We start from the raw sequence: 24,599 nt of genomic DNA on the forward strand, positions 1-24,599 counted from the left end.
CCAAGGAGTGCTTGGAATGCAGACACAGATGATTTATGAAAAGACGGTTGGTGTTGCAGAGTCAAGGACAGGGTCTAGACCTGGCTTTGCCTTGTCTCACTGTGTGGCCTGGGCACAGCTCGTAGCCTCTCTTTCTCCATGTGCAAAATAGGCTGCAAACATCTGTTCCTTCCTGACTCACAATCTTGTAGAGGGGAGCAAGGCTTACACAATGTGGGACGGTTTTGAAAAGAGGAGTTGCATATCACTCAGACCGACTCCCTCATCGTCTCTCAAAGCAATGATGGTGGATTTTGAGAATGTTGACTCAGAGGTTCTGGGCAATTTTCAAAAGTCTTCAGAGGCATTCAGGAGGAGGAGGAGGAGGAAGGGGAAAAGGAGAAGGAGGAGGGGAGGGAGGAGGGAGAGAAAAACATTGTTCATCCCTGAGGAGTTTTAGGGCAAGTATTTCTGAAGGATTTGTTTCCTATAGTGACGTAGATGGACTGGGATTCCAATCCTTAATCGGAAGATTTTTAGGCGTGTGACTTTGGACAAGTCCCTTGGCCTCTCTGAGCCTCATTTTCCTCATGTGTAAAAGGAGGTAACAATGGTCCCCACCACATAGGGCTGTGAGGATGAAATGAGGTAATTCATAGAAACCTCTCCACAGAGCCTACAGCAGCAATTCCTAAAGGGGTTGGGTGCTGCTCTTATGCTGCTATTAGTGTAATAGTAAATTGACTGCCCATTGGTAAATCCCAGGCATCCTGTCTATTAAGCGGAGCGCCTTTCGCCAAACTGGGTGGGCAGAGGTAACTTTGCTACTCTTCCCCTTTCTGTCTTGGTCTGCCACCTGCTGGTGAGGACCAGAATTACAGCTGCTGGAAAGCCCTCCCCCTTACCTCCCCTTACTTTCCCCCTCCTCAGTCTTGGGAGAGAGGAGTGGCGTCTAGGTGGCGAGAGGGTAAGGAGATATGAGCCCCAAATTCTGAGGCCACGAGAAGCTTGCAGAGATTCCTAAAGGCTTGTCCACCGCAATGATGAGAAAAATCAGTTCTCATGTCTTATCCGTTTTACTTCCCGAATAACTGCTACTGTTCCCCTTTGTTCCATCCCTCTGCATCTCCTGGTCCAGGCCACCTCTTGGGATGATACAGCAGCCTCTTCACCCTGGCCTCGCTTTCTCCACACGGCATCCAGGAGGAATTCTCAAAAACTGCAGATCTGGTCGTGTCATTCCCCAGCTTCAATCTCTCAGTGTGTCTGCACAGCCCCTGGACAAAGTCCTAGCCCCGTCCCCCAGCCCACAAGGCCCTTAAGGCTGTCACCCCTGCCTGCTCAGCCCTTGTTATTCATCTCTTCCCCTCCCAGGCCTCTCCAGCTTGCAGGCCTTGTTCATGCTGCTCCCTGGCCTGGCCTCCTTTCCCTCTTTGCCTGGGGAACTCCTGCAAACTCCCAAGGCTCAGTGTGGATGCTGCTTCCTCCAGGATACCTTCCTTGATCCCACAGTCTTTCCCAGCATAGTCCTTATCAAGTCATATTGCCTTTTTATCTGGGTTCCCCACGGGGACTCTGAGCAGGGACTGTGCCTGGTCTTCTTCACTGTGGTATCCCCTGTGCCTACCCAGTCCTTGATGCATAGTGGGTGAGTAATGACTGATTCAACTCTCTCCAGCCATTTTCTTGGACTCTCTGTCTTGCCCCAATCCTGAGCTGACCTGGAGGTCCCTGTAGTGGCCACAATGCCCTGGCAATGATGTTAAGAACCTCATGGGTGTTTGGCATTTTGTGATGCCCACCCCAGGGGACCCTAGGGGGGCTGGTTCTAGAATGCCATCTCCTTGGTGGGTTTTGGTGGTACGCCTGATGGTCATCTGGGCTCCCTTTCATCATTTGGAGGATGTGCCAGCAGAGACCTGCCCATGGTTGAGGAGGAGGGGAGGCGGGAGGGGGCATGTCCCGTAGTCTCAGCCTCATATTCTCCAGTATGCAACAGCACATGCCCTTTATTCATGGAGACCTGACCCTGTGGGTGACAATTCCTACATGCTGGGTGTCTTGTCTCCTAGCCCAGGCCCAGGCTCAGTCCCATCCAGTTGGCCTTGGCCGCTGCCTCTCTTGGGATGGTTCCCCCAGAAGCCGACTTTGGGGTGAGGATTCTCATGCAGGTGATTTAAAATTTTTTTTAATGTTGATTTATTTTTGAGAGAGAGAGAGAGAGATAGAGAGACAGAGAGAGGCAGAGAGTGAGCAGGGAGAGGGCAGATAGAGAGGGAGACACAGAATCTGAAGCAGACTCCAGGCTCTGAGCTGTCAGCACAGAGCCTGATACGGGGCTCGAACTCAGGAGCATGAGATCATGACCTGAGCCAAAGTCGAATGCTTAACTGACTGAGCCACCCAGGCACCCTGCAGGTAATTTATTAAGGATGGGCTCCCGGGGGACACACGTAGGGGAGTGGAGGAGCAGGACAGGAAAGGGGAAACAACCAAGCAAAGGGACACTTTCAGGCCAAGTTCCAGCTCTGGTTCGATCCCATGGGGAGCCCTGGAGTGTAAATTGCACCTCATTGCTGTCCTGCTGCAAGACAGGGAGCTGGGCTTTCTGGTTCCCAGCCAGGCGGTCAGGAGCTGTGGACCATCCTGTAGTGATGTGAACTCCCACACTTGCTGGCCTCTCTTTTCTGCCCCAGTGAGCAGAGGAGGTATGAATAGCCTGAGGGCAGTTCTCCAAGAGGAGTGCAGACTGGTGGAGGGGACCTGGGTGGGGCACCAGCCATTCCAGTGTGCTGCCTTTCCAAGCTCCCCCTCTCCAGGAGACGCTGTCCCCAGTTCTCTGATTCATCTCATTGACGTTTTCTCAATCTTCTTTAAAGTGCTGTGCGAGACAGCTTTTAGAAGAGTACCACGAATCTTCTCTCACAACCAGGTGGCCATCCCATGTCCTTTTATTTTTTTTATTTTTATTTTTTAAAGTTTATTTATTTTGAGAGAGAGAGAGAGAGAGGGAGAGAGAGAGAACACAAGCCAGAGAGGAACAGATTGAGAGGCAGAGAGAGAGAGGATCCCAAGCAGGCTCTGAGCTGCCAGCACAGAGCCTGATGCAGGGTCTGAACCCACGAACTGTGAGATTGTGACCTGAGCTGAAGTCAAGACTCGGCCCCTTAACCAACTGAACCACCCACGCACCTCCCATATCCTTTTAAAATAGGGACCACTGCCAAGAGCTCTGCCTAGCCCTGTTTCTGGCCATAGACTTACTTTAGAAGTCCTGGGGTGCCGGGGTGGCTCAGTCGGTTAAGCGTCCGACTTCGGCTCAGGTCATGATCTGGCGGTACATCAGTTCGAGCTCCATGTCGGGCTCTGTGCTGACAGCTCAGAGCCTGGAGCCTGTTTCAGATTCTGTGTCTCCCTCTCTCTGACCCTCCCCCATTCATGCTCTGTCTCTCTCTGTCTCAAAAATAAATAAACGTTAAAAAAATTTTTTTCAAAAAGTCCTTATTGTTTTTTTTAAATAAAAAAAATTTTTTTAATGTTTTTATTTATTTTTGAGACAGAGAGAGACAGAACATGAGCAGGGGAGGGGTAGAGAGAGAGGGAGACATAGAATCTGAAGCAGTTCCAGGCTCTGAGCTGTCAGCACAGAGCCCGATGCGGGGTTCGAACTCATGGACCGTGAGATCATGACCTGAGCCGAAGTCAGATGCTTAACCAACTAAGCCACCCAGGTGCCCCTGGTTTTTTAAATTTTGTAAAGTATTCTGTGAAGTGAGTCAGCTAAGCGAAGAGGAGTGGTGAGGTCAGGGTCCAGGGCCTGCAGAAAACCCGCATTCAGCTGGCCTCAGTCAGTCCTGGGGATGCGGAAGGAAGGGCGACTGGGTTCAGCGGGAGCCCTTTGTTAGCACTGACTGTCAGGTGTGAACAGAAGGCCCTGCCACGTGGAACAAAATGGGAGGAGTTGGAGCACATCCAAGCTGCCAGGCATTCTCCACCGGAAGAGTCAGTTGGTGGCGGTGGGGGGGGGGGGCACCTGGGTCGCTCAGTTGGCTGTGCATCTGGCTCTTGACTGTGGCTCAGGTCACGATCTCCAGGTTTGTGAGTTTGAGCCCTGCCTTGGGCTCTGTGCCGACAGCACAGAGCCTGCTTGGGATTCTCTCTCTCTGCCCCTCCACTGCTCATGCTCCCTCTCTCAACTAAACTTAGAAGAAAAAAAAAGAGTTAGGTGGGGCCACCAGCAAACTCCTGCTTTAATCCCTGAAGAGTGATCTGCACTGGGAAAAATGGGGGAATGGGATTGTGTGGTGGGGGTGGGGGGAGCGGTGCCTGGCTGGGTCCCCTCTTCTGACTTCCTCAGCCAAGCCTGCTCAAAGTTGTCCTCTCAGGCTTTGAGCTCCGATCTTCACCCTACTGGGACTGCAGCCCAAGTCCCAGCTGCCATGGCTCCTGGCCGAAGGTTCCCACACTCTGTCCCCTCCACCCCAGGCTCTCTTGGCTCATTTGAAGCCCTGCTAACCCCAGGGCCCCCACCACTGGTTTACACAGGACTTGAGCTGCTGCTGGTCTGCTGCATAGGGTGTTCACACCTCTCCGTAGGTTTTGCAGCCTCTCCAGTTCACGCTCCGGGAGCCAGGGTACCAGTGCTTTCTGCTCCCATGACCCCCGCCCAGGATCTGGTCTAGGCACTCCCTGCTTGGCCCTTCTCAGAGACTGAAGGCAGGGTCTTTGTACATGTCCCTTGGGCCTTACCACCTCAGGGGGCTCCAGTGGCTGGTATCAATGCCTCTGGGCTAAGGACTCTCTGCAGAGCCACAGATGGCCACTCTGTCCTCTGTAGGGCGGACAAAAAGTGCTCAGGAATTCGCATCAGCCCCAACACGAGCAGCACCCTCCCTAGCAGTGACTGACAGGACTGATGCAGACGCATCTCAACCTCGCCCTGGCTAAGAGATCTCTGGTGTGTGTATTCTACACGGATTCCTGGGGATCCTTGTGGGACTGAGCTCCACTTACCCACAGCTGTAGCAGAGCCGATAACACACCCTTTACTGGCTACCTTCCACCCCTGTCTTACTTCCACACCCCCATTGGTGTTTTCTAGAATCACTTCCCAAATAAGTCTCAGGGGCTGCTTCTGCAGAACCACTCAGAAACAGCCAGAGGTCTTTCCTGCAGCCTGCCTCTTCCTCCCATTCTTCCTTAGGAACCCGCGCCCCCCCCCCCCCCCCCCCGCCCCTGCCCGCCCTGCTCCGGCTCTGGATTCTCCATCTCTCATTCAAGCAGCAGATCAAGGCAACATGCTCTGTGTCCGTCCTCTGGCTCTCTCTAGTCCTGTGGGTCTTACAGCTTAAGCTGAGAGCAAAGGATTCATTTACCCTTCAGCAAAATCTCTATGAAACCAACCTCCTTTCCAGCTGCCTAACCTGGTGCCCGAGGCTGTCATCGACCTGTCCCAGCTTGTGGGCCAAGCAAACCCGGCCTGGGCCAGTTTGATCTCAGGGAGAAACACTGCAATTCGGAAGGTCAGAACGTTCATTCAAAGTCAGCAAAAATAAAATTTAATTGTGCGCCACAGGTATGGGCAGTCTGTCCTTCCTCGGGAGTGACAGCCAGCCTGTTCTCTCCAGAGCAGACGGGCTCTGGAAGGATCCCTGAGTCTGGCCACCTTGGGTGAGCCGCCTCAGCCCATGAGAGGGGTCTGCTTCCAAACAGGGGAGGTGCACAGTGCATGGGGATTCCCCCAGCACTTTCCACAGGCCTCTTGGCCCCCTTCTCGTCGCCGCAGCCAGCTCTGACTCCTAGAGTAGCCAGGAGCTTCTTTGGTCCACAGCTACCCTATGGTATCTTTCGGGGAACACAGCCTTCCAGCTCCAGCAGCTCCGGCCAGCCCTCATACTTGTTTGTGTCTGGGTTGTTCTTTAAGAACTAGAGAGAGAGAGAGAGAGAGAAAGAGAGAGACGTGGCCCACAGGGGAGGCTGTTCAGAATTCACACCTGAATTTTCATTGTGCTTTTAAACCTCATGCCTTCACTCACTTTGTTCTGGCTTTGGCCTCATGGGGAGGTGGTGGTGTTGGATATAACTAGCCCATTTCATAGGAGGGGAAACTGAGGCTCAGAGGGACTACAACTTGCCCAAGGTTTTACAGAGGGGATCAGAGCTCAGTCATCCCTCAGTGCCTTGGGGGTGGGGGGCGGCGGGGAGCATCAAGCGTGGGAGGTGGGCTTGCCGAGCATTAGCTCCTCTGCCAAATTCTCTATCAGCCCCTCTAGGACACCCCCAGACAACCAGAACAATGAGAAGAAGCATCCTAGCAATTCGTGAACACTTGTCCTATGCCAGGCACAAAGTACCTTATGTTTTTATTCCTTATGGTAGCCCCAGGAAGGGCATACCATTATCATCCCATTCTATAGATGGGGAGCCTGAGGCACAGAGGCCCAAAGTAGCTGCCTGTGGCCACTTAGTTGGTAAGTGGCAGAACCACTTTGTAATATTAATTAAAAGTAAATAGAATAAAATGAGTTAAGATTGTGTTTAAAGTGCCTGGGCTTAGTTTACGGAAGAAACGAATATAAGTGGCAAAGTCTACCAGTGGGATAATCGTGGCTCACCCTAGGGAATAAAGTCATTCTAGATGCTGCTTCTCTAACGCCCAGCGCCCCGTGTGTGGGAACAAAGGACTAGGTGGTTTCGATCACACCGTGGCCTCCAATTCATTTCCGGGTGATGGGTCGACTTGCGTGCTTCTTCTTTGCTGTCTTGGCCCGGTTTTGATGGGTTTGGAAGCTGGGCTTTATGAAGAACCGCGCCTGTGGCCTGAAGCCTCTTCCCTGCCTCCCGCCCTGCCCCCTCCCTGCACCTCACACAGGGATGCGCTGGAGCCCCCGCCCCGATGTCTGTGGTCTTCACCCAGAGGCTATCAACAGAGGGCTCCCTCCTTTTCTCCTCCAGCACAAGCTACTTTGTACAGTCATTTTTAAAAAGTAATTTCTAACGACCTGAATTCATTCTCTTAGAAACTCACGCATACAAACAAGGCCAGCATTTTCTAGACAGGGCAAAAACCGTTGCAGCCCATTGTGGTCCCCCCCAACCTGGAGTTCAGCCTCCTGACGCTGTCCCTCCCTGCCACCCTTGGCCCCTTCCCTGCAGGCTGCTGTGCCTCTTGTCTGATTGCTGCCTGGGCCTCCTCCCTGCCTTCTCCACACTTCTCCGTGCTCAGCCGGGGAGGCTATGCTAAAAGCATCAGGATGGGAAATCTTTGTGGAGGCAGGCTGACCTGATGACAGCTGCATCTGCATCGCTGAGTAGCTCAGACCTGAGCAAGCTGGTTAAAACCTCTCCATGCCTCCGGATCCTGGACTGTGAGATGGGAGGATAATTGTACCTGCTTCATGTGGGAATCAAAGAAGGCGCTGCAGGTAGCTTGCTCAGCCGAGCCTGCACAGAGCAAGTGCTTGCTGAATGCTAGCTAGTCTTTCTTATATATCAATCTGTGCTTGTCGCTTTCCTGCTTAAGCCTTCCATGGCTCCCCACTGCCTTCGGGATAGAATTCACTCACCTCGCTAGACCTTTATGCCTGAATCATCGACTCTTAGCTGCCTTCTGGGCAGAACTGAATGTTGTCACCTCCAAAGATGGGGCTACTTCATGCCTGGGGAAGATCTGGCTAGTTCTCCCACATTTTGGAACTGCTCTGAGCTGGGGACGCACAGATGGGGGACAGGGAGAGAAGGTGCAGCATTTCCCTGCGGGTTCCCAATGCTGCCTTAACTCCCCTTTCCTCCTCTGAGCAATCCTGAGACTCCATTGCTGGGGGGCATCCCAGACCCTGCTTGGGGACACCCCTGGGTAGTGACCGTAGAGCCACATGTCATGGACCCCTGCTGACCCCTTCCATATCAGGTGGGCTCTCCTGTGTCCTCCTCTTGATGCAAGTTTACTCTCTCCACAGGGAGCTTAGAAGGGGACAGCTCCTCTGGTCCAAACCTCTCTCTTCAGGTGGGGAGCCTGAGCCCTTGGGGGGAAAAGGGGTGTGGCTTAGGTTTCCACTGGGACCAGAAGCTAGGCATCCCCCCTTCTCTGGGCTCCCCTCTCTGCCTGTCATGCAGGCTTCATCTCTACATTCCTTTCTCTTTTTTTCCATGCCTCTCTTGCCTTCATCCTTCTTTTCTCCTTTTCCTTCTCTTTTTTGGTACTTATCCGATAATTTATTATGACCCACCTCCTTGCAAAATAGTCAAGGCCACTTCCTGCTGGGGGATTACCCAGTCAGGCCACCCTGACCTCTAGGGGTCCCCACACCATTCTTCCAAGCCACCCCAGTCCTTGTCCATCTATCCCTGGCAACTTCCCCCCACCCCACCCACTTCACTGGGATGGGATGCCACCAGGAACCCACCTGCTCAAAGGGGCTTTTGTCCTTGAGGTCTTTGGCTCCTAAAAAGACCCAGCTATCTCTGAAGCCCAGCTGCTTTGCGTAAGAACTGCCCAGGCTGGAGAGGAGCTTCCTGGTCTCATCATTCAGTCTGCAGAGGAGCAGAGAACACGGTGAGGTAGAGGGGTGGGGGAAGGGTCAGGTTCTCAGGCCCTTGGCCTACGAGCAGAGTTGTGTTCAGGAAGAACAGGGCTGAGTGGCAAGGACTTCTCTCAAGAAGCCACTTGGAGGGGGCTGGAGAGGTGTTAGTACAATTTTGCTTCTGTTTACAAATATACATGTTTATTTGGAAAATATGGAACATCACAGAGGAACTAAAAATTAGAGTCTCACCCCGCTTGACATAATCATAAAATTTTAATATATTTCCTTCATGTCTTTTTTTCCCCCAGGTACTGTGGGATCATACCAATGCTTTTACAAAGTGCTTCTTTTTTTCCTCTTAATGCTAAAAGGTGAGCATTCTTCCATATCCTTAAATTATTTTCTACATCATTTTTGATGCAATATATCCATATATATATATATATATATATATATATATGTATATATATGTATATAATATGTCACCTACCAGCATGTGTCATAATTTCTATAACTAGTAGGTCTTTATTGGACAGGGACAGTGTGTCCAGTTTTTTACTGTTGTAACCAAGGCTGTGATGGGCCTCCTAGAACATGTACACTTGTCTGGTTATTTCCCTAGGAAAAGTTGCCAGAAGATAGAGCCAGCAGGAGAGTGGGAAAAGGCACTTAGGGCTTGGAAGCATTTGGTTTGCTATGGCCTGGCAGGTAGAGGTTCCCACTTACCTGGTTCCTGGGTCATCATAGGAAGCCACCAGCACGAGTGCGCCTTCTGGAATTTCTTTAAGGAATTTCACCAGCAGCTTCACTTCTGCGGGAGGAAGGAAAGGAGGGTGCTGGTCATTTAGGGGAAGTGGCCACTGGTCATTCTCATTCTCTGCTACTGCTCTGATGAACCAGGAGTGGCCAGCGGCAGGCTGACACTGAGCTCCGTCTGAAGCTCTGGGGCCGGTAGGAGGTGGCATCCGGGGTGGAGCTCTCTGCAGCCCTTGTCCAGGGGAGAGCAACGTGCACAGAGCAAGGGTAGCCTCATTCAGGTGGTTAAGCGTGGACATTGGAATTTAAAAATTCCACAGGCAATTCAGATGTGCAGCCATAAGTGAGAGACATTGCCCTAAGGGCCCTTGGGGACCTACACCCAAGGTATGGAGGTCTTTGGCCCCTAAGAAATCATCTCTCAACATCTCTGGGCTCTTTGCATACCCTCCGCCACCTCCTTCTACACTAGTTAACCACCTAACTTGTCTGTCCTGACTTTAGAGGATAGACCCACTGGACCACAGGCAACTCGGGTCACTGAGAGAGAACATTAGTGTCCTACAGATCCCAGCTTACACCAAAGAGCAAGCTTCCCTTTGCATCTTGAACACCGCACTGCAGGTGCAAAATCTGTGCATTTAACAGAGACAGGCCTAGCTGCAGCACGTTGGGGAGGGATCAGCACCCAGCTGGAGCTTATCTTTATGGCCATCTTTGCTGCATAAAAAGTGATAACTTATGGCAGCGATATAGGTTCCTTTTTAAGATTATTTAGGTTAAAAAAGTGAGCTGATTCAAAGGAAAATACTAACAATTCAGACGGTACCCTGGACATGGCATAAAGTATGCAAGGGGCTCTTGAATGGCTGAAGAAGTATGGACAAGACTGGCCTAGTGGGAAAATCAGGGCTGTATCTGTCACACAAGGGTGATCAGTAGCACTGCCCAGAGAATTTTTGTAAAGAGCAAATGTGATGATGACTCTCGGGCATACAGAAAGTGCACTATAATGGAACTGCAATTCTTAGCAGCATCTGTAACATAATTTTGGGGGGCCGGTGCAAAACGAAAATGTGGAGCCTTTTGGGGCACCAAGCTGGCTCAGTCGGTAGAGCATGTGACTCTTGATCTCTGGGTTGTGAGTTTGAGCCCTACGCTGGGCATAGAGATTACTGAAAAATAAAATCTTAAAAAAGACAAGGAGACTTTTGTTAAAAAAATATTAAGAATTTCAAGATGGCAAAACTAGAGCATCAAACCAAACCTGAATTCGCTCTAAGCACAGGGCCCTGTATGGCCACTCCACCCATAGGTCCATGCCCATGAAGACAAGCCAGTTCTTATATTCCCTGAGGATCCCTTGGACCTAGGGGAAGAATCAAGTCCTGAAAGCCAAGGTCAGCTGTCAACCAGCTCAGTAACACAGAGGTCTGTGTAGTCCATGACCACAACCTGTCCTCAAATGCTTCTGTTTTTGGGTCCCTGTCAGTCATGGTTACATTCAACTTGACAATAGGGCAATATAAAATTTAGTTTTTTTTTAAGTTATTTTTTCCCCCTTTTCATTCTGACAATGACCTCCTTGCTTCTGAGTCCTGTGGATGGAGTGAGGGAGAAGGGAAGGGAAGGGAGAACACTGAATGAGCCCCCCAGGTCCTTTCTCCAGCCAGGCAGGGCCCCTCCCACTGATTAGTGTGGGTTACCATTCAATCCCCATGTCAGTCTCATGAAGTGGACACTGTGTATTCCCTCCATTTTACAGATGACAGAACTGAAGTTCAAGAGGTGTCATTGCCTCACCCTGAAGTCTTTGACTCCAGAGACTGGACCTTGTCCATAAACCTGGCCCCCGGCTACCCTGAACACCTGGGGGGGTCCTGGACAGAGAACAAATGACATCCTCTGGCCCTCAGCCAATAGTCTACCCCACGTTCTTCTCACCCCTGTCTTAGCTCTGTCCCACACCAGGAGGGGACTTGCGTGCCTGCATGTGGACACCCCCAGTCTGCTGTTCGAAGCTCTGTCCACACCACCCTCCCCTCCAGAAACTGCCAGGCCCTGGCCAACCTTCAGTCCTAAAGGTGTATCTGTGGCTTCTGCCCAAGGGGGTCACACCTCGAAGACGTCTGCGTGGGCCCTGATGCAGGCTTCCAGTCGGCACCTCCTCTGGCCTTGCAGACCCTACCTGAGAGGTGGGACTCAGGTGGAGGATGGCCATCATAGGACCCATGGGATCCTCTGAAGCCCTGGGCACAGGACAGGGTGCCGGCTCGCGTCTCTAAGTGTGGTTACCTTGCAAACATTCGCAGCTGTGACTTCGGGCACCAGACTCCCATTTCAATGCCTCCTTTTTTTGCAAGGCCAAGAGGGCTTCCCACTTTCTTGCTGCCTGGCTTTGTCTCCTCTTGGGCTTGTGCGGTTAGGTGGGCACAGTAGGGGAGTGAGGCCCGAGCCTGGAGCTGGGCCCTGAGGTTGCAGGCACAGGGGAGGGTAGCCTAGCTGAGCTGGGCTCTGAGAAGGGGGGGTGAGCTCAGTTCACCTATCCTGATGAAAACCGGCTTTTGCAGGACCAGGACTCCTGCTGCCTGCAAGGGGCCGCTCAGCTGCTTTTCCAGTTCCTATTGAGGCTCCTGTGTCAGAGGGAGGGAGGTGGGTTGCCAGCTGGGCAGTGGGTGGCATATTGGGTCTGGGACTTATTCCACCATGTTTTGGAAGATATCGGGATTGTTGGGTGAGAGTCCTGCCCCCACCATGGCTTTGCCAGTCAGCCTGTGGGCGAGGAAGCTGCTGGTGGGAAATTTCAGCCCAGGTAGGTCAGTGTCCTATAAGGCAAGGAGGACAGTGGGGTGGCTACATGTACAGAGAGGTTCAGAAAGCATGCCTGTGCACAGAGAGAAGAAAAGATGTCTGTAGAAAGATGCAGAGAGCTTGGAGCCTCAGAGATATCCTTTCTGGACCTTGGGAGGCCTTGTCCTGTCCTTGGGCCCAGTGGAGACCCTGCAGCCTTAAAATATAATACTCTTCACCCAGCAGAGCAAACTAGGCCGTATGTCCTTGCCCTAAGCACTTCAGGGCACACATGCCTGGCCTCCACCTGCCAGCACCGGCATATCTTTGCCTGAAGGTCTTCTCCCACCTCCAGACCTTCCTTTGTGCCCTGGGGCAGGCCAGAAGTGTGGGAAGTGCCAAGGAATTAGGGGCGGGAGCACCCCAGCTCCCTTGCCCCTTGAGACCTCTCTGAGGCATGTGTTGGACACTGGCTCCTGAGTTCCAGTTGCCCGCAGCGTTCAGCTTGATGACACATCGCACTGGCTATCTTCCTTTCCCTGTCTCACTTCCCGCTGATATTTTCTGAGGTCACCTCCTTCCAAGTCAACCGCTGCCCTTGAATCCTTGTCTCAGGCTCTGCATCCAGGAGAGGAGTTTCAAAGACAGCAGGATGGCGTCCCACCCCCACCATGCTTCTTTCTGGTTGTTTCCTGCGGAAACCAGAGCCAAGCGTCTTAACACCCCATGGCTCTCTTGCCACAGGAAGCGGCTCAGCCCACCCTGTGACCTCAGTGCCAACAGAGAGGTGCCTACCTCCGGAGTACATGTCGAAGCATTTCTGTGTTAGCACCATTCCTGTGGTTCCTAGGGATGAGAGAGCAAAACTGTGATTTCCTGGAATGTGTCATCCTGCCTATCGTTTTGCAGAAAATGGTTACTCTTTAAGGTCTAAAAATAGAATAATAATGGAGTAAAATCAGGTCCTGTGGAAAGCATGCAGCGCTAAGTAGGTGCCCACTAACCTTTGGGCTGATCTGAGAGGTACAAGAACACAATGGTGGAGGATCTCTGGAATCGAACGGTATCCAGCTAATCTGGGTCTGTGTTTTGCCTTGCCACTTCCTAATGCACCACTTAGTATTTGGACCTCAATTTTTGCATCTGAAAAATGGGCTATGGGAACTAAGCAAGATGTACTTCAAATAGGTAGTAAACACAACAAGATAAATTTCAGCTGGAAAATAGTAATAAAAAGAACTACATCCGTCATCATTATTCCTACCTAAACAGGAAACCTGTAATTTGAGTCCTCCGACTCTAGAAGGCAAAGGGACTTGCCGTGGGCTGAACTGTACCCAGTGCTCGGAGTCTAGTAATCTGAATGGCGTTTGTGGGTTTTGCAAAGGGTCCAAGTCCTACAGAAAACCAGGTGTTCTGGGGAAGTCGCAGTTCTCACGCTCCGCCACTAGATGGGGGTGTTGCAGAGGGGATGGCAGATCTACGTTTTCACCCCTGGTCCCTTCCCCCTTGCGTTAGCTTGTGGATCCGGGAAGAGGGTGGGGACAGGGGCCTGGGTAGTGGAGGCTCTCCTGCTGGGTGGGGGAGCTCACAGTGCAGCCCTTACTGGACTCTCAGAGCCACTAGTGTAGGGTCCTTGGAAGGGGGGGAGGGGTCTATGTACACATGAAACTATGATCATGTGCGTTTGTGGATTTTTCTGGAATTAGGGGGAAAAGGTGCAGACTGAAGTTTCTTAAAGGAATCTCTGCTCCCTAAAAGGTTGAGAACTACCAATACTTACCGATCTTTTTGATGGCTTATTATACAGTTGAGACTGTGAAGCCCTGAGAGTGATTTGTTGGACTTCCCCGCAGCTGGCATGCAGTAGGTGCTACATAGATGTTTGGAGAGGATTTTAGTCTAGGGAAGTAAGTAATTCAGCTGGGTGATTAAGACCTGGAGTCAGCCAGATCCGGGTTCAAATCTATTGGCTGTGTAACCTTGGGCAAGTTGCCTAACCTCTCTGAACTTCCATGTCTTACCTCCATACAGAGTCCATAGCTGCATTCTAGCATCGGGGTGAGGCTGAATGACATAGCACATAGTGAATGCTCTGTAACAGCTCTTGGTGTTACTGATGCCTGTGTTCATCTTTGGGCTTTGTGAGGGGAGGAGAGGGAGGCCCCAAGCTAAGCCTGTCTCATTGGACACTAGTCATAGAGGTTGTCTCTTGCAGTGGCCCATTTCAGGGAAGAGAGAACCAGCAGGTTTCAGCCAGATGGGCTGCAGCCAGGGCCAGTTCCTGCCCTTCCCACTGGGGTGAGGGGTGGGGGTGTGTGTGGAGATTAGGTGAAACAGGCCCTGTAGACTGAGACCCCTACAGTCATCTGCCGGCATGCCCTCCCTGTAGGAAGCGGCCACCAATGCAGTGAGTCAGGTCTTGCTCTCCTTCTCAAGACTGGAGGAGGCGTGCCCTGCTTGGCCTCCTGCCCCTCCCAGGCCCCGCTTTTCCTGGGCTGCCTTCTGACCTCCCACTCTGGGTGAGGCTCCATTTTTGCTTTAGGCTTTGACCTTTCCCCTGACTCGGCAGGATTTCTTGGCAGAAGGGGAATGTCTCCCTAGGAGTCCCATCCTACCCTGTCACTTCCTAAGTGTGTTCATGTGGTCATGACACACACAAGCTTGACCTTTTCCTTCCGGAGCATCTGCTGTGCCCTTTTTTCCACCTGCCCTGACCTTTGTCCCAGGAAGTAGCTCTTAGATTCAGGGAAATGGCCTGCGCTCTCCATCTAAGAGCCAGAGGCAGAGAGAGAGGAGGGTCTTGGCTGGGGCAGACCACCTGGTCCTTACTCCACCCCTGTAAACCCACCCCTCCTGAAATGTGTCCCTGTTTCAGGCATGGCTAGAAGTTGGTCTTCCTGCTGGAGATGCAGGGTAGTAAGGCTGTGGGCCTTCCTCCAGGTCTCCTTGCCCCCAGCCTCCCTGCTCCAAGCTGGAAGGAAGTTTCTGGAATGCAGGGCTGGACCCTCATGCCCTCCTCAAAGCCTTTCTGAGGCTCCCTATTGACTTTAGCTTCAAGCTCACACTTCTTAGTAGAAGGCTTAGCCCTTCATCCTCTCGCCCTGCCTGCCTCCCCATCTGTACCTGTCATCCTGCCCGCTTCTCTGTGTAGCCAGGAAGACCCTGTGTGGCCCCCAAGCCCTCTTCCCCGCTTCTCCCTTCTCTGCTTCCTGTACAGTGTTGCCCCTGCCTCGAAGGAGCCTCCCCCACTTTTTCCCTGGTCAACCCCCACGATCCTTCAGGCCTCAGCTGACCAGCACCTCCCTCTGGAAGCCTCCCCTGACTACCCCCATCCCCAGCTGTATGTCCCAGTTCTCAGAGCTGTGCTTCCTCCTCCTTCATAGATGTTCACCACATTGTAGTGGTTGTCAACTCCATGGACAGGCCAGGACCTGTCCTTCTAGTTCATGGCTGACCCCTAGTGCTTCTGTACAGGGCCTGGCCCACAGTAGCTGCTGACAGTATTTGATGAATGAGTGAATGAAGGTGTGCAATCAGCTCATGATCTCACATTGTTGTTGGTTGTCCCTCAGGGTTTCATGTGTGTTGGCTTAGGCCGCATGGATGGGCCTTGAGGATGGGCTTATGTTTCATAGGAGAAGTGTATCTTCCTGGGATAGTTGCTCACGGTGGGGGCCTGGTCAAGACTCTGGTGGGTGGGACCAGGTCTTTTAGACCTTCTGTCCCATGGGCTTTCCCTCTGGAGCGCTGCTGGATGGCCCCAGGTGTGTAGTAGGAGCTGAGCCAGTGTTGGTTGAATGAATGTGTAACTACCTCCCCCCGCCCCCGCCCCAGTCCTAAGAGCATGGAGGGGGCTGTCTGGGGGATAGGTCAGCAGCTCACCGTTCACCAGGGCAATATTCAGGCCTCTGCCCACGTTGTTTTTCACAGGACTCATGATCCTGACAAAGAAGAAGAGAAACAAAATACAACAGTTGGGCCCAAACGTGGAACGAACACTCTGCTTTTGTGACTCGGGAACTCCGAGAGGGCCCACATGGCACTCTGCAGAAGCATCAGGAAGCACACAGAATAATTTGGGCCATCTGTTTTCTCCTGGAAACAAGCGGTGGGCTGGATTCTCTGAGGAATTCTCATGGCATGTTTGGACCAGAACAGTCTGCTCAGAAAAGAGAGAAGGTCCCTGCCTGGGGCTCTGAGGTGTTGGAGGTGGGACCAGGCTACCTCCCCAAGCAGTGAAGCCTGGCTGCTGGGAAGAAGGCAGAACCCAGAACATTGCTGCTGTCCTGCAGCCAGGGATCACTGCGTAGAGCCCAGCTGTGGCCCTACCTGCCCAGCATCCACACCCCAGTCCTCTGGCTCTCTTGGGAAAACTGTCCTGTACTCTCAGACCAGGTAGTTCTTGGGACTCAGTCTCCCAGGTCTGGACAAATAGAGCATACTGTGCCCCTGGTCACAGTGATTGAGCCTGGTATGGGCATGTGACCCAGGCCAGCCAATGAAACTCAGTCTTGGGCCTTTTGCAGGGATAATTTGGGTGGGAGAAAGCTGTCTTCCCAGTGGGGTGCCAGCCTGGGCTAATATGCCAGCCAACCAGTGGCCTCCCTCCTTTACATGAAGCAGCCCATTCTCATGTCCCAAAAACTGAATCTAACAGAGGAGAACAGAACTAAAGATGGTATGAAAGGGACCCTTGATGACGTGGTTTGAACCCCTGGATCCAGCTGGTCCTGAAGCCCGCTGTCTCTGGCCTTTTGTATATATGAACCACTAAGTTCTGTGTTTTGCCTGAGTTGGAGTTTGGTTCAGAAACCTGACTAAAACATCTGTGTCTGGCTTCTTTAGTAGGATAAACTTACCGTCCCCAGGGCCTTTACTACCTGGCTTGGATAATGGGTACACAGTATTTCTCTTGAACCTAAGTAGAAGTCTTGGCACCTGCTGCATCTGAACTTTGGTGCCTAGATCTTGACTTTGAACCTCCCCAGAGGCATCCCCCTTTATAGGAAGCCCAGCAGTCTGGGTATCACACAGACCTGAGTTCAAATCCTGACTTTACCACCAGTTAGCTGGGTAATGCTGTCTGAGCCTCAGTTTCCTCATCAATTATAGTCCCACCTCTGGGAGTGTTGGGGGATTGAATGAGATGAAGCCACAAAGCATCTCACAAGGTGCTGGCAGATGGAGATGCTGCTGGGACTATTGTTATTTGTGACTCATCCACCCAGAGTAAAAGGAAGCCAGTGGGGGGCGCCTGGGTGGCGCAGTCGGTTAAGCGTCCGACTTCAGCCAGGTCACGATCTCACGGTCCGTGAGTTCGAGCCCCGCGTCAGGCTCTGAGCCCCGCGTCAGGCGCTGGGCTGATGGCTCGGAGCCTGGAGCCTGTTTCCGATTCTGTGTCTCCCTCTCTCTCTCTGCCCCTCCCCCGTTCATGCTCTGTCTCTCTCTGTCCCAAAAATAAATAAAAAAAAAAAAAGTTGGAAAAAAAAAAAAAATTTAAAAAAAAAAAAAAAAAAAAAAAAAAAAGGAAGCCAGTGGAAGGTATGGGCTGCTTTCAGGGCCTGCCCTCGCAGCTTCTGACTTTGTGAATGAATGCATGAGTGAATGGAAAGAAAAAAAAAAAACACAAGACACTTACACTTGGTTTTCGAAGCACATGGTAGGGCCCACGACGTTAGCAGCCCCGCTGCTGATTTTAAAGGCGAAGAACTCTTTTGGGCAGGGCTTAGCGAGGCCACACTTGGCCCTCATGACTGCTGTTGAGGGAACAGAACAACTTTAGCATTAGCAGCTCAGGAAGGGACCCAGGAGGAGGAGGGGGAGGGGCCCGGGATCAGGCGCAGGACTGAGCTCAGAGGCCTCCTCCCCAAGGAGCCTTTGCTGACGGCCCGAGTCTGGGGGGTTTGCCCCTGTGTTCCCATGATGCCTCCAACAGTCCCCGTCAAAGACACAGGACACTGGTCGTGTGGTCTGACCACCCTAGAATTCATTTTCGGGGTTCCCATGGCAGCTCTAGCCCCAGCCCAGTGCCTGACTCAGCACACAGCACCCCCAGAACTAGTGTGGAGGAACGAGTGGTGGTTAATTACCACCCTGGTTATTACCAGGGTCGCTGTGATGAAGGGGTTCTCTTGAGAACCTCTCTCTAGGGCCACAGCAGCCTTTTGAGCTCCCAGAGGCCCCCTGTTGGCAACCTCCTGGGGGCCCCAGCATGGTGGGTAGGACGCCTCACCAGCCAGGTTCCCGAGTCTTCAACTTCCTTGCGTATCAACATTCTTATCTGTGAAATGGGATAAATAGGGTGCCTTTCCCACTGGGTTCTTGTGAGGAATAAGTGGGCACAGGTTGAGGCTCAAGACATATTGGGTAGTCTTCTTTTTTTGAAAAACTTTGTTTTAATTATTTACTGATTTTTGAGAGAGAGAGAGAGAGACAGAGAGAGAGAGAGAGAGAGAGAGAGAGAATCCTAAGCAGGCTCTGTGCTGTGAGCATAGTCTGTGCAGAGCCTGATGTGGGGCTCGAAACCACGAACCATGAGATCATGACCTGAGCTGAGATCAAGGGTCAACCGCTTAACCGACTAAGCCACCCTGGCGCCCCTGGGTATTCTTCTTATCACTCATTTAGTGATCATACTGAACACCTACTATGGGCCAGGCCCTGGGATACAATAAGGAACAGGCAGGTGGTTCTGGTCCTCTCTCACTCCATGCTTAGAATCCACTGAGAATTCAGTACGTGGCACCTCTGATTATTGTGGCTGCCATTAAGACCTGTGCCTTCCCCGCGTGGGCCTCAGAGGGCAAACCCAGGGAGGGTGTGAAAGGCAGGAAATGTATACAGGACCCCCAAACACAGCCGCTGAGCCACTCGGGCCTCAATCGACCCTTTGTGAGCTGGGACATCCGTCACCTGTGCTTTCAGCCTGGCAGGCTTTAATTTATATTAATGCCTTGTGTTTTTGTTTTTTTAATACCATCTGACAGGAAAATACCTTTAGGGAGGGCTGGGTAAACACGGACTTAGAGAAAGTTCACCTGCAAAAGGAAGGCGGTGATTGGGCAGCCCCTCTCCTTCAGCCCTGTGCCAGGCATCTAGCTGAGCTATGGCAGTGCCTGCTTGGAGCAAACCCACAGGCTTCCTAGGAGAAGCTGGCACATGCCGAAGGCTTGCTGCGTGCTGGGCACTGTGGCAAGCACTTTACATTGATTATCTTGTTAAATTGTGCCTGTAACTCCTGTGCCTGGCATATAGTAGGCACTCAATAAATATTCACTGAATAAACCCATGGAGCATGTGGGCAGGGTGATTAGGGGCTCCAGGGCCCTTGGCAGCCTAGAGGGAGCCTTTATGTGTATCAGGGCAAAAGGCCCCTCCGGAGGAGACACAACCCACTGGCACAAGGCTTGGCAAGCCCATGACACCTCTAAGTAAGTAAATGTGCTCCTTCCTAGGAGAGAATGCCACCCACCCCAGGGTGCCCTGCTGCATTTCAGCTCACACGCCTAGTGGGCAGCCCTGGAGGTCTGAGTGCAATGCCTGTCCTAGGCTCCCTGCCCTGCCCCCCTGCCCCAACCCGGAGTTTCAACACACCCAGAGCTCAAACCAGGACATTGTCCCCAGAGTGAGGGCCAGGGATGGAGACACCCACAAGGGGCTGTCCAGGCCTGTGACTCAGGACAGAGAGGGCTGGAGACGTGGACCCGACTCCCTTTCCCCACCTCCTGGAGGGGACCCTTCTCAAGAGGCCTAGTACCTGCCTGCGGGGCTGGCTGAGGATGAGGCGGGGGAGGGGTCCTCCTCTCCTATGAGTCTTGGGGCCCAACCTCTGGCCCCCGGGCCCCTCATGGGAAGGCCAGTTTACTCTTGAGACGAGAGGTTCTCACCTATGCTGGAGGGATTGTTCCAGGCCCCGGCCACCACCCTAGAGTGTGCCCAGAGCCTAATCAACTGCAGCTAAGTCTGATAAACCTGATGTCAACAGGCTGGCTTAAGCAGGCTTTTCTGGAATTGATTTTCTGACCATCCAGCCTTCACAGTCAAGCTACTGGATGAAAGGGATGATGTCCAGGGGTCTGAGCCACCGGGAGGCAGGGGATTTGCTCTCTGGGTTTGGGCTCGGAGGTTGCCCCCACCAGCCGCCTCAAACCCTGAGGCCCGAGCCCTCTGGGAACCCCTAGTGCTGTTGGTGTGGTCATGGAGCTCAGCCCTGGAAGGGGAGCAGTCAGGAACTGTGGGCTACTCTTCAGTAATCTGCGGTGCGACTTGCCAGAAGTCTCTCCCTTTACCTTTGCTGACTGTAAAATTGGGAGTTGGTTTAGATCAGGGTTGTCAAATAGCTTTTCTCTTTAATGTCAGTGAATCTGCTGTTAGAGGCTTAATGATAAAGCTGTAGAGGCTGCCTGTGGGCCTGGAGGGAGAAGGTGCTGGGATTGACCGGTCATGTCGACCAGGGGAGCGGGCAGGGCGGGAGGCAGCACGTGGGCCTGGATTTGCCATCCTCTAGCAGGTGACACCTGAGCGTTTGGACCAAGGTGTCGTGACACTGTGTCTACTGCAGGATGTGACTCAGGAAGTTTCAGGTCAATGGAGTTGAGGGTGTGGGGCAAGTGGTTTGTGTTGGTCCATACGGTCTTTGCTCTCTGTAATCCCACAGTGCACCGGGGCTCTTCTGTCCTTCTCAGTCAAAATTCTGTTCCTGGAACCACGTCCCTCTTCAGTCACTACTATGTCGAGGTGCAAGAAGGTGGGCCTGGGGATGTTGCCTCTCGCAAGGAGGTGTTGAGACCATGGGCTCTGGACCACCACATACAGCTGTGTTGCTTTGGCCAAGAGATTTCACTTCTATGAGTTTCAGTTTGCCCATCTGTAAAATGAGGATGATTATACAGCACCCACACAAGGCTGTGGTGAGGATTGCAGGAGATGCCTGTAAAGCTCTGAACATGGGGTCTGGCACATAGTAGGCCTTCCATCATGGTACTATTATCATCATCATTACTGTCCTTACTCCCACCTTCTCTACTCTTCGGGAGCTTGGGTCCTGGCCAAAGCCCTGCTCAGATGTATGCAGTGTCCCACATTTGGGGCCTCAGCCATGGGCTCCCCTGCAGCCCCACACATTCCTGCCTCTAGGCCTTTGCCATTCCCTCTTCTCTGATGCCTTCCATGACCCCATCTCATTGGAAGGGGGCAGCCCTCCTGGAGCCCAGAACACTTTGCCCCATCTCTCTTGGCATGTTTGGCACTTCTACCCCAACAGACAATCAACACCCACTTCTGTTTGCCCCTGGGGGCCTCTGTAGTGCCCGACATGGCCCCTCATACTTGGTAACAGGAACTGTGAGTCAAGCCTGGGGTCCCTGCATGATGATAATAAGCACAGCCCCCATCTTCTGGCCCAGGGGCCCAGTGGGGAGGCGGCTGTGCTCGGCCAAGTGCCATGACGGGGAGGCAATCCAGACTGCAGGGCGAGGGGACTGGGGAAGGGAGAGTTGAGCCATAGAGTTGAGAATCTATCAGTGGGCCACAAGGCTCAGGGGCTTCGGAAGGCAACATTGGGCCATGGGAGGAGAGAGCTGGGCAGACTCTGGACACAAAGATGTTTCCAGGACCTGCAGGGCCAGGAATAGCAGCCCTGGGACATCTCACCCTAAAGCAAAGGCAGGGCTGGGGTGATACTCACGGATCTCCTTGGTGACCAAACCTGCCGGAGAGAAGACAGATCTGGTTAGAGAGGAAGTGCTTTGGGTGCTCCCTGCTGGAGGCTGGGGTGTGGGGTGTGGGGCATGGCATTGGCCTGGCCAAGGGATCCTCCTCCCCTGCAGGATGTCCCGCCCTTTCAGGGAGCCCTTGCTCACTTGCCACTGCTACCCCTTTACACACACACACACACACACACACAGCACTTCCTACTCTAACAGAGCATGTTATTAAATGCATAAAATAAAATAGATTAGAAAGGAAACCAACTGTATATCAATACAGAAATAAAACATTAAAAAATAAATTTGTGCTGTGGTAATATATGTGCTTCTATATTAATGCATTAAATAATAAGGTGGGGTGTGTGCAGCCAGGCTAGGAACCCCTGAAGACAATGAATGTTGTCTTTCAGTGGCTGAACATTAATGGTTTTCAATGACCACTGTTCCCACTGGTGACATTTTCTGTCACCGTAAGCATTTCTCGAGACTCTGGATCACGTTAATGCACTTCTGTGTATTCTGTAATTAAGTCTGTTTGTCTCCCCAACTCAGACCATGAGTGGGGGCCACATGTTAGGTCCCTGGGACCTAACACGGAATAGTTGCTCCATGATTGTTGGTTGGAGGTATTGATTTACCTCAGGTAGCTGAGTTCTGGGGTATCCTTTCTTTCTTTCCTTCTTTCTTTTTTTCAAGTTTATTTTCTTTATTTTGAGAGAAAGAGAAAGGGAGAATCCCAAGCAGGCTCTGTGCTGTCAGCATGGAGACCGACAAAGGGCTCAATCTCACAACCGATGGTGACCTGAGCTGAAATCAAGAGTCGGAAACTTAACTGACTGAGCCACCCAGGTGCCCCTGGGGTTTCCTTTCAAACACTGTTCTCTTTCTCACCTCAGGCTTGGGCTGTCTCTTCTAGAGGACACACCTGATCTCCACTCCTGCTCTGAGCCTCCTGTACTGACCTGGGCCCATCCCTTCCCAGGCTGTCGGTACAGCCAAGTCAATCTGTATGAAAGCAGTGTCCAGGGACATGTTGGCCACCATGAATCTATATAAATCATCTTGACATGGGTGTGAGCCATGCTTGACAAGAAGTGTATGAGGTGAGGGATCTCGGAGACTCCTCTGTGGGATGACTGGCTTCTTACAGCTGTGAAGTTGTGAGCTAGTCTGGGCCACTAGAGGTTATTATGTTTGATTGTGTCAATGGAGGTGATTCTCTGAATCCAAGGAGAACAAATGCAGAGGCATAGATAGCTGCCTTTTCTCTCCTTCCTTAAAAGAATTTGGACCTGTGAGACCACAGTTCCCATTCCTCCTGACATCTACAGGGAGCATTTGGGCAAGTTTCTTAAGAAAAGAAGGAGATGAGGAAACTTACACCACGCCATGAGGTCATGTATGAGTCCACTCCACAACCAAATCTTGGATCACCTCATGGGGCATTTGTGCAGATTATATGAGATTATTCATGTAGGTAACTGGTATTACTTACTCATCCATCATCCCCCCCATCCATCATCCACTCATCTGTTATCCACCCGTCCATCCATCCATCCACCCATCTGTCATTCATTCATTACCCACCATCCATCACCTATCCATCCATCCATCCATCCATTCATTTTTCTTTCACTCATCAAATGTTTACTGAGTATCTGCTCTGCACCAGGTGCTAGAGAAATGGATGTACACAAGATAAAATCCTTGCCTTCAGGAAGCTGACACTCTAGGGGCTGGTGATAGGCAACGACCAAGTAGACAAGTAAATAAACACTGGTGAAGCTCTAAAGGAAACGGGCTGACATGAGAGGCAAAAGTAGGACAAGGGGGTGTGGCTGCAGCTGGGGTGTGCAGGAAAGGTCTCTCTGAGGAGGTCACATCTGAGCAGAGACCTGAAGTCTGAAAGGAGCTGGCTGCAGAGAGATGTGCAGAAAGAGTGTCCTGGGCAGAAGGAAAGCAGCTACAGCTGGAAGCCACAATGCTCAGTTTTCTCCCTCTTGGCCTCCCTCTCTCCCTCCCTCCTTCCTTCCTTCTTTTCTTCCTCCCTCTGTCCTTCCTTCTCTTTCCTCTTTCTTCTTGGAATCACATTTCCAAAATGACCCCTTGATGTAGGTGCGTGTTTTGGCCAGGGCCTCGGAACACTTCCATGTTCCCCGTGGGCTCCAGCCTTCCCGACAGCCTCCACCCCCACAAAGGCTGGGATCCCAAAGGCAGCCCACACCATGCCATATCTGGTGGCCCATCTCCTGGGCCACCCACGGACAGAGGGAGGAATATATCCTTGGCCCCGTCCTGGTCCATAGGCCCTACCCCCCAGGAGTGGGCCCCACTCACTCAGCCAGCGGGGCAGACGGATAGTTTTCGCGTTTAAGCTGATGTAGCTGCGAATAAAGATCCATGTGGAGACCAGGGCAAAGACGAGGGCCAGGAAGCGAAGCACACCTGCAGAGCAAGGAAATGCTGCCATGAAGCCACATCACAAGGCCAGATAGCAAGAGTCTTACCAAATCCCCACAGTGAGACCATGCCACGGGACCCCACTGAGGGACCCTGTGTTGTAGCTCCAGATCAAGGCCCACACCTTGGACCGGTTCAGGGGACCACGTGGTGAGACCACGTGTGAATCCACGCAGTGATCAAGTGGTGAGATCACGCTACAAGATTACATGGCAATATTTCCCAAAGTGAAGCCACTGGGAGGAAAAGGTAGAAATGCACCTTCTGGGGCTCCGCTTAGCCATCCAGAGACAGAATCATTGAGGGTGAGGCCTGGAATCTGCACTTTGGAGGCTGGAGAGGTGTGTTGTGAAAGCAGGAGGCAACTTCTACTGCAGAC

The 24,599-nt window shown here is 52.2% G+C and overlaps 1 protein-coding gene and 1 long non-coding RNA gene across 8 annotated transcripts in view; one reads left to right on the forward strand and one right to left on the reverse strand.

Annotated features, from left to right (window-relative positions):
- LOC144615699 (uncharacterized) overlaps positions 1-17,294 on the forward strand; it is a 110,898-nt gene extending 93,604 nt beyond the window's left edge. The window contains exons 2-3 of the long non-coding RNA XR_013554180.2: positions 8,813-8,875; positions 15,984-17,294. This is a non-coding gene — a long non-coding RNA (uncharacterized LOC144615699). The remainder of the gene's footprint in view (positions 1-8,812; positions 8,876-15,983) is intronic.
- The window catches only part of FAM3D (FAM3 metabolism regulating signaling molecule D), a 34,645-nt gene continuing 15,556 nt past the window's right edge, over positions 5,511-24,599 (reverse strand). For 6 of the 7 annotated variants that reach the window (XM_060631437.3, XM_060631435.3, XM_060631438.2 and 3 more), the window contains 8 exons: positions 24,098-24,205; positions 21,739-21,759; positions 17,692-17,809; positions 15,936-15,994; positions 12,846-12,896; positions 9,231-9,315; positions 8,385-8,511; positions 5,511-5,904 (listed from right to left, as the gene is read on the reverse strand). In XM_060631437.3, the coding sequence (XP_060487420.1) occupies positions 5,815-5,904; positions 8,385-8,511; positions 9,231-9,315; positions 12,846-12,896; positions 15,936-15,994; positions 17,692-17,809; positions 21,739-21,759; positions 24,098-24,205 (659 nt within the window). In that variant the 3' untranslated portion in view covers positions 5,511-5,814. The remainder of the gene's footprint in view (positions 5,905-8,384; positions 8,512-9,230; positions 9,316-12,845; positions 12,897-15,935; positions 15,995-17,691; positions 17,810-21,738; positions 21,760-24,097; positions 24,206-24,599) is intronic. The other variant, XM_060631443.3, reaches the window with a different exon arrangement.

Source organism: Panthera onca, chromosome A2 (genome assembly GCF_046562875.1).
Source record: "Panthera onca isolate mPanOnc1 chromosome A2, mPanOnc1 haplotype 2, whole genome shotgun sequence".
NCBI classification, from domain to species: Eukaryota; Metazoa; Chordata; class Mammalia; order Carnivora; family Felidae; genus Panthera; species Panthera onca.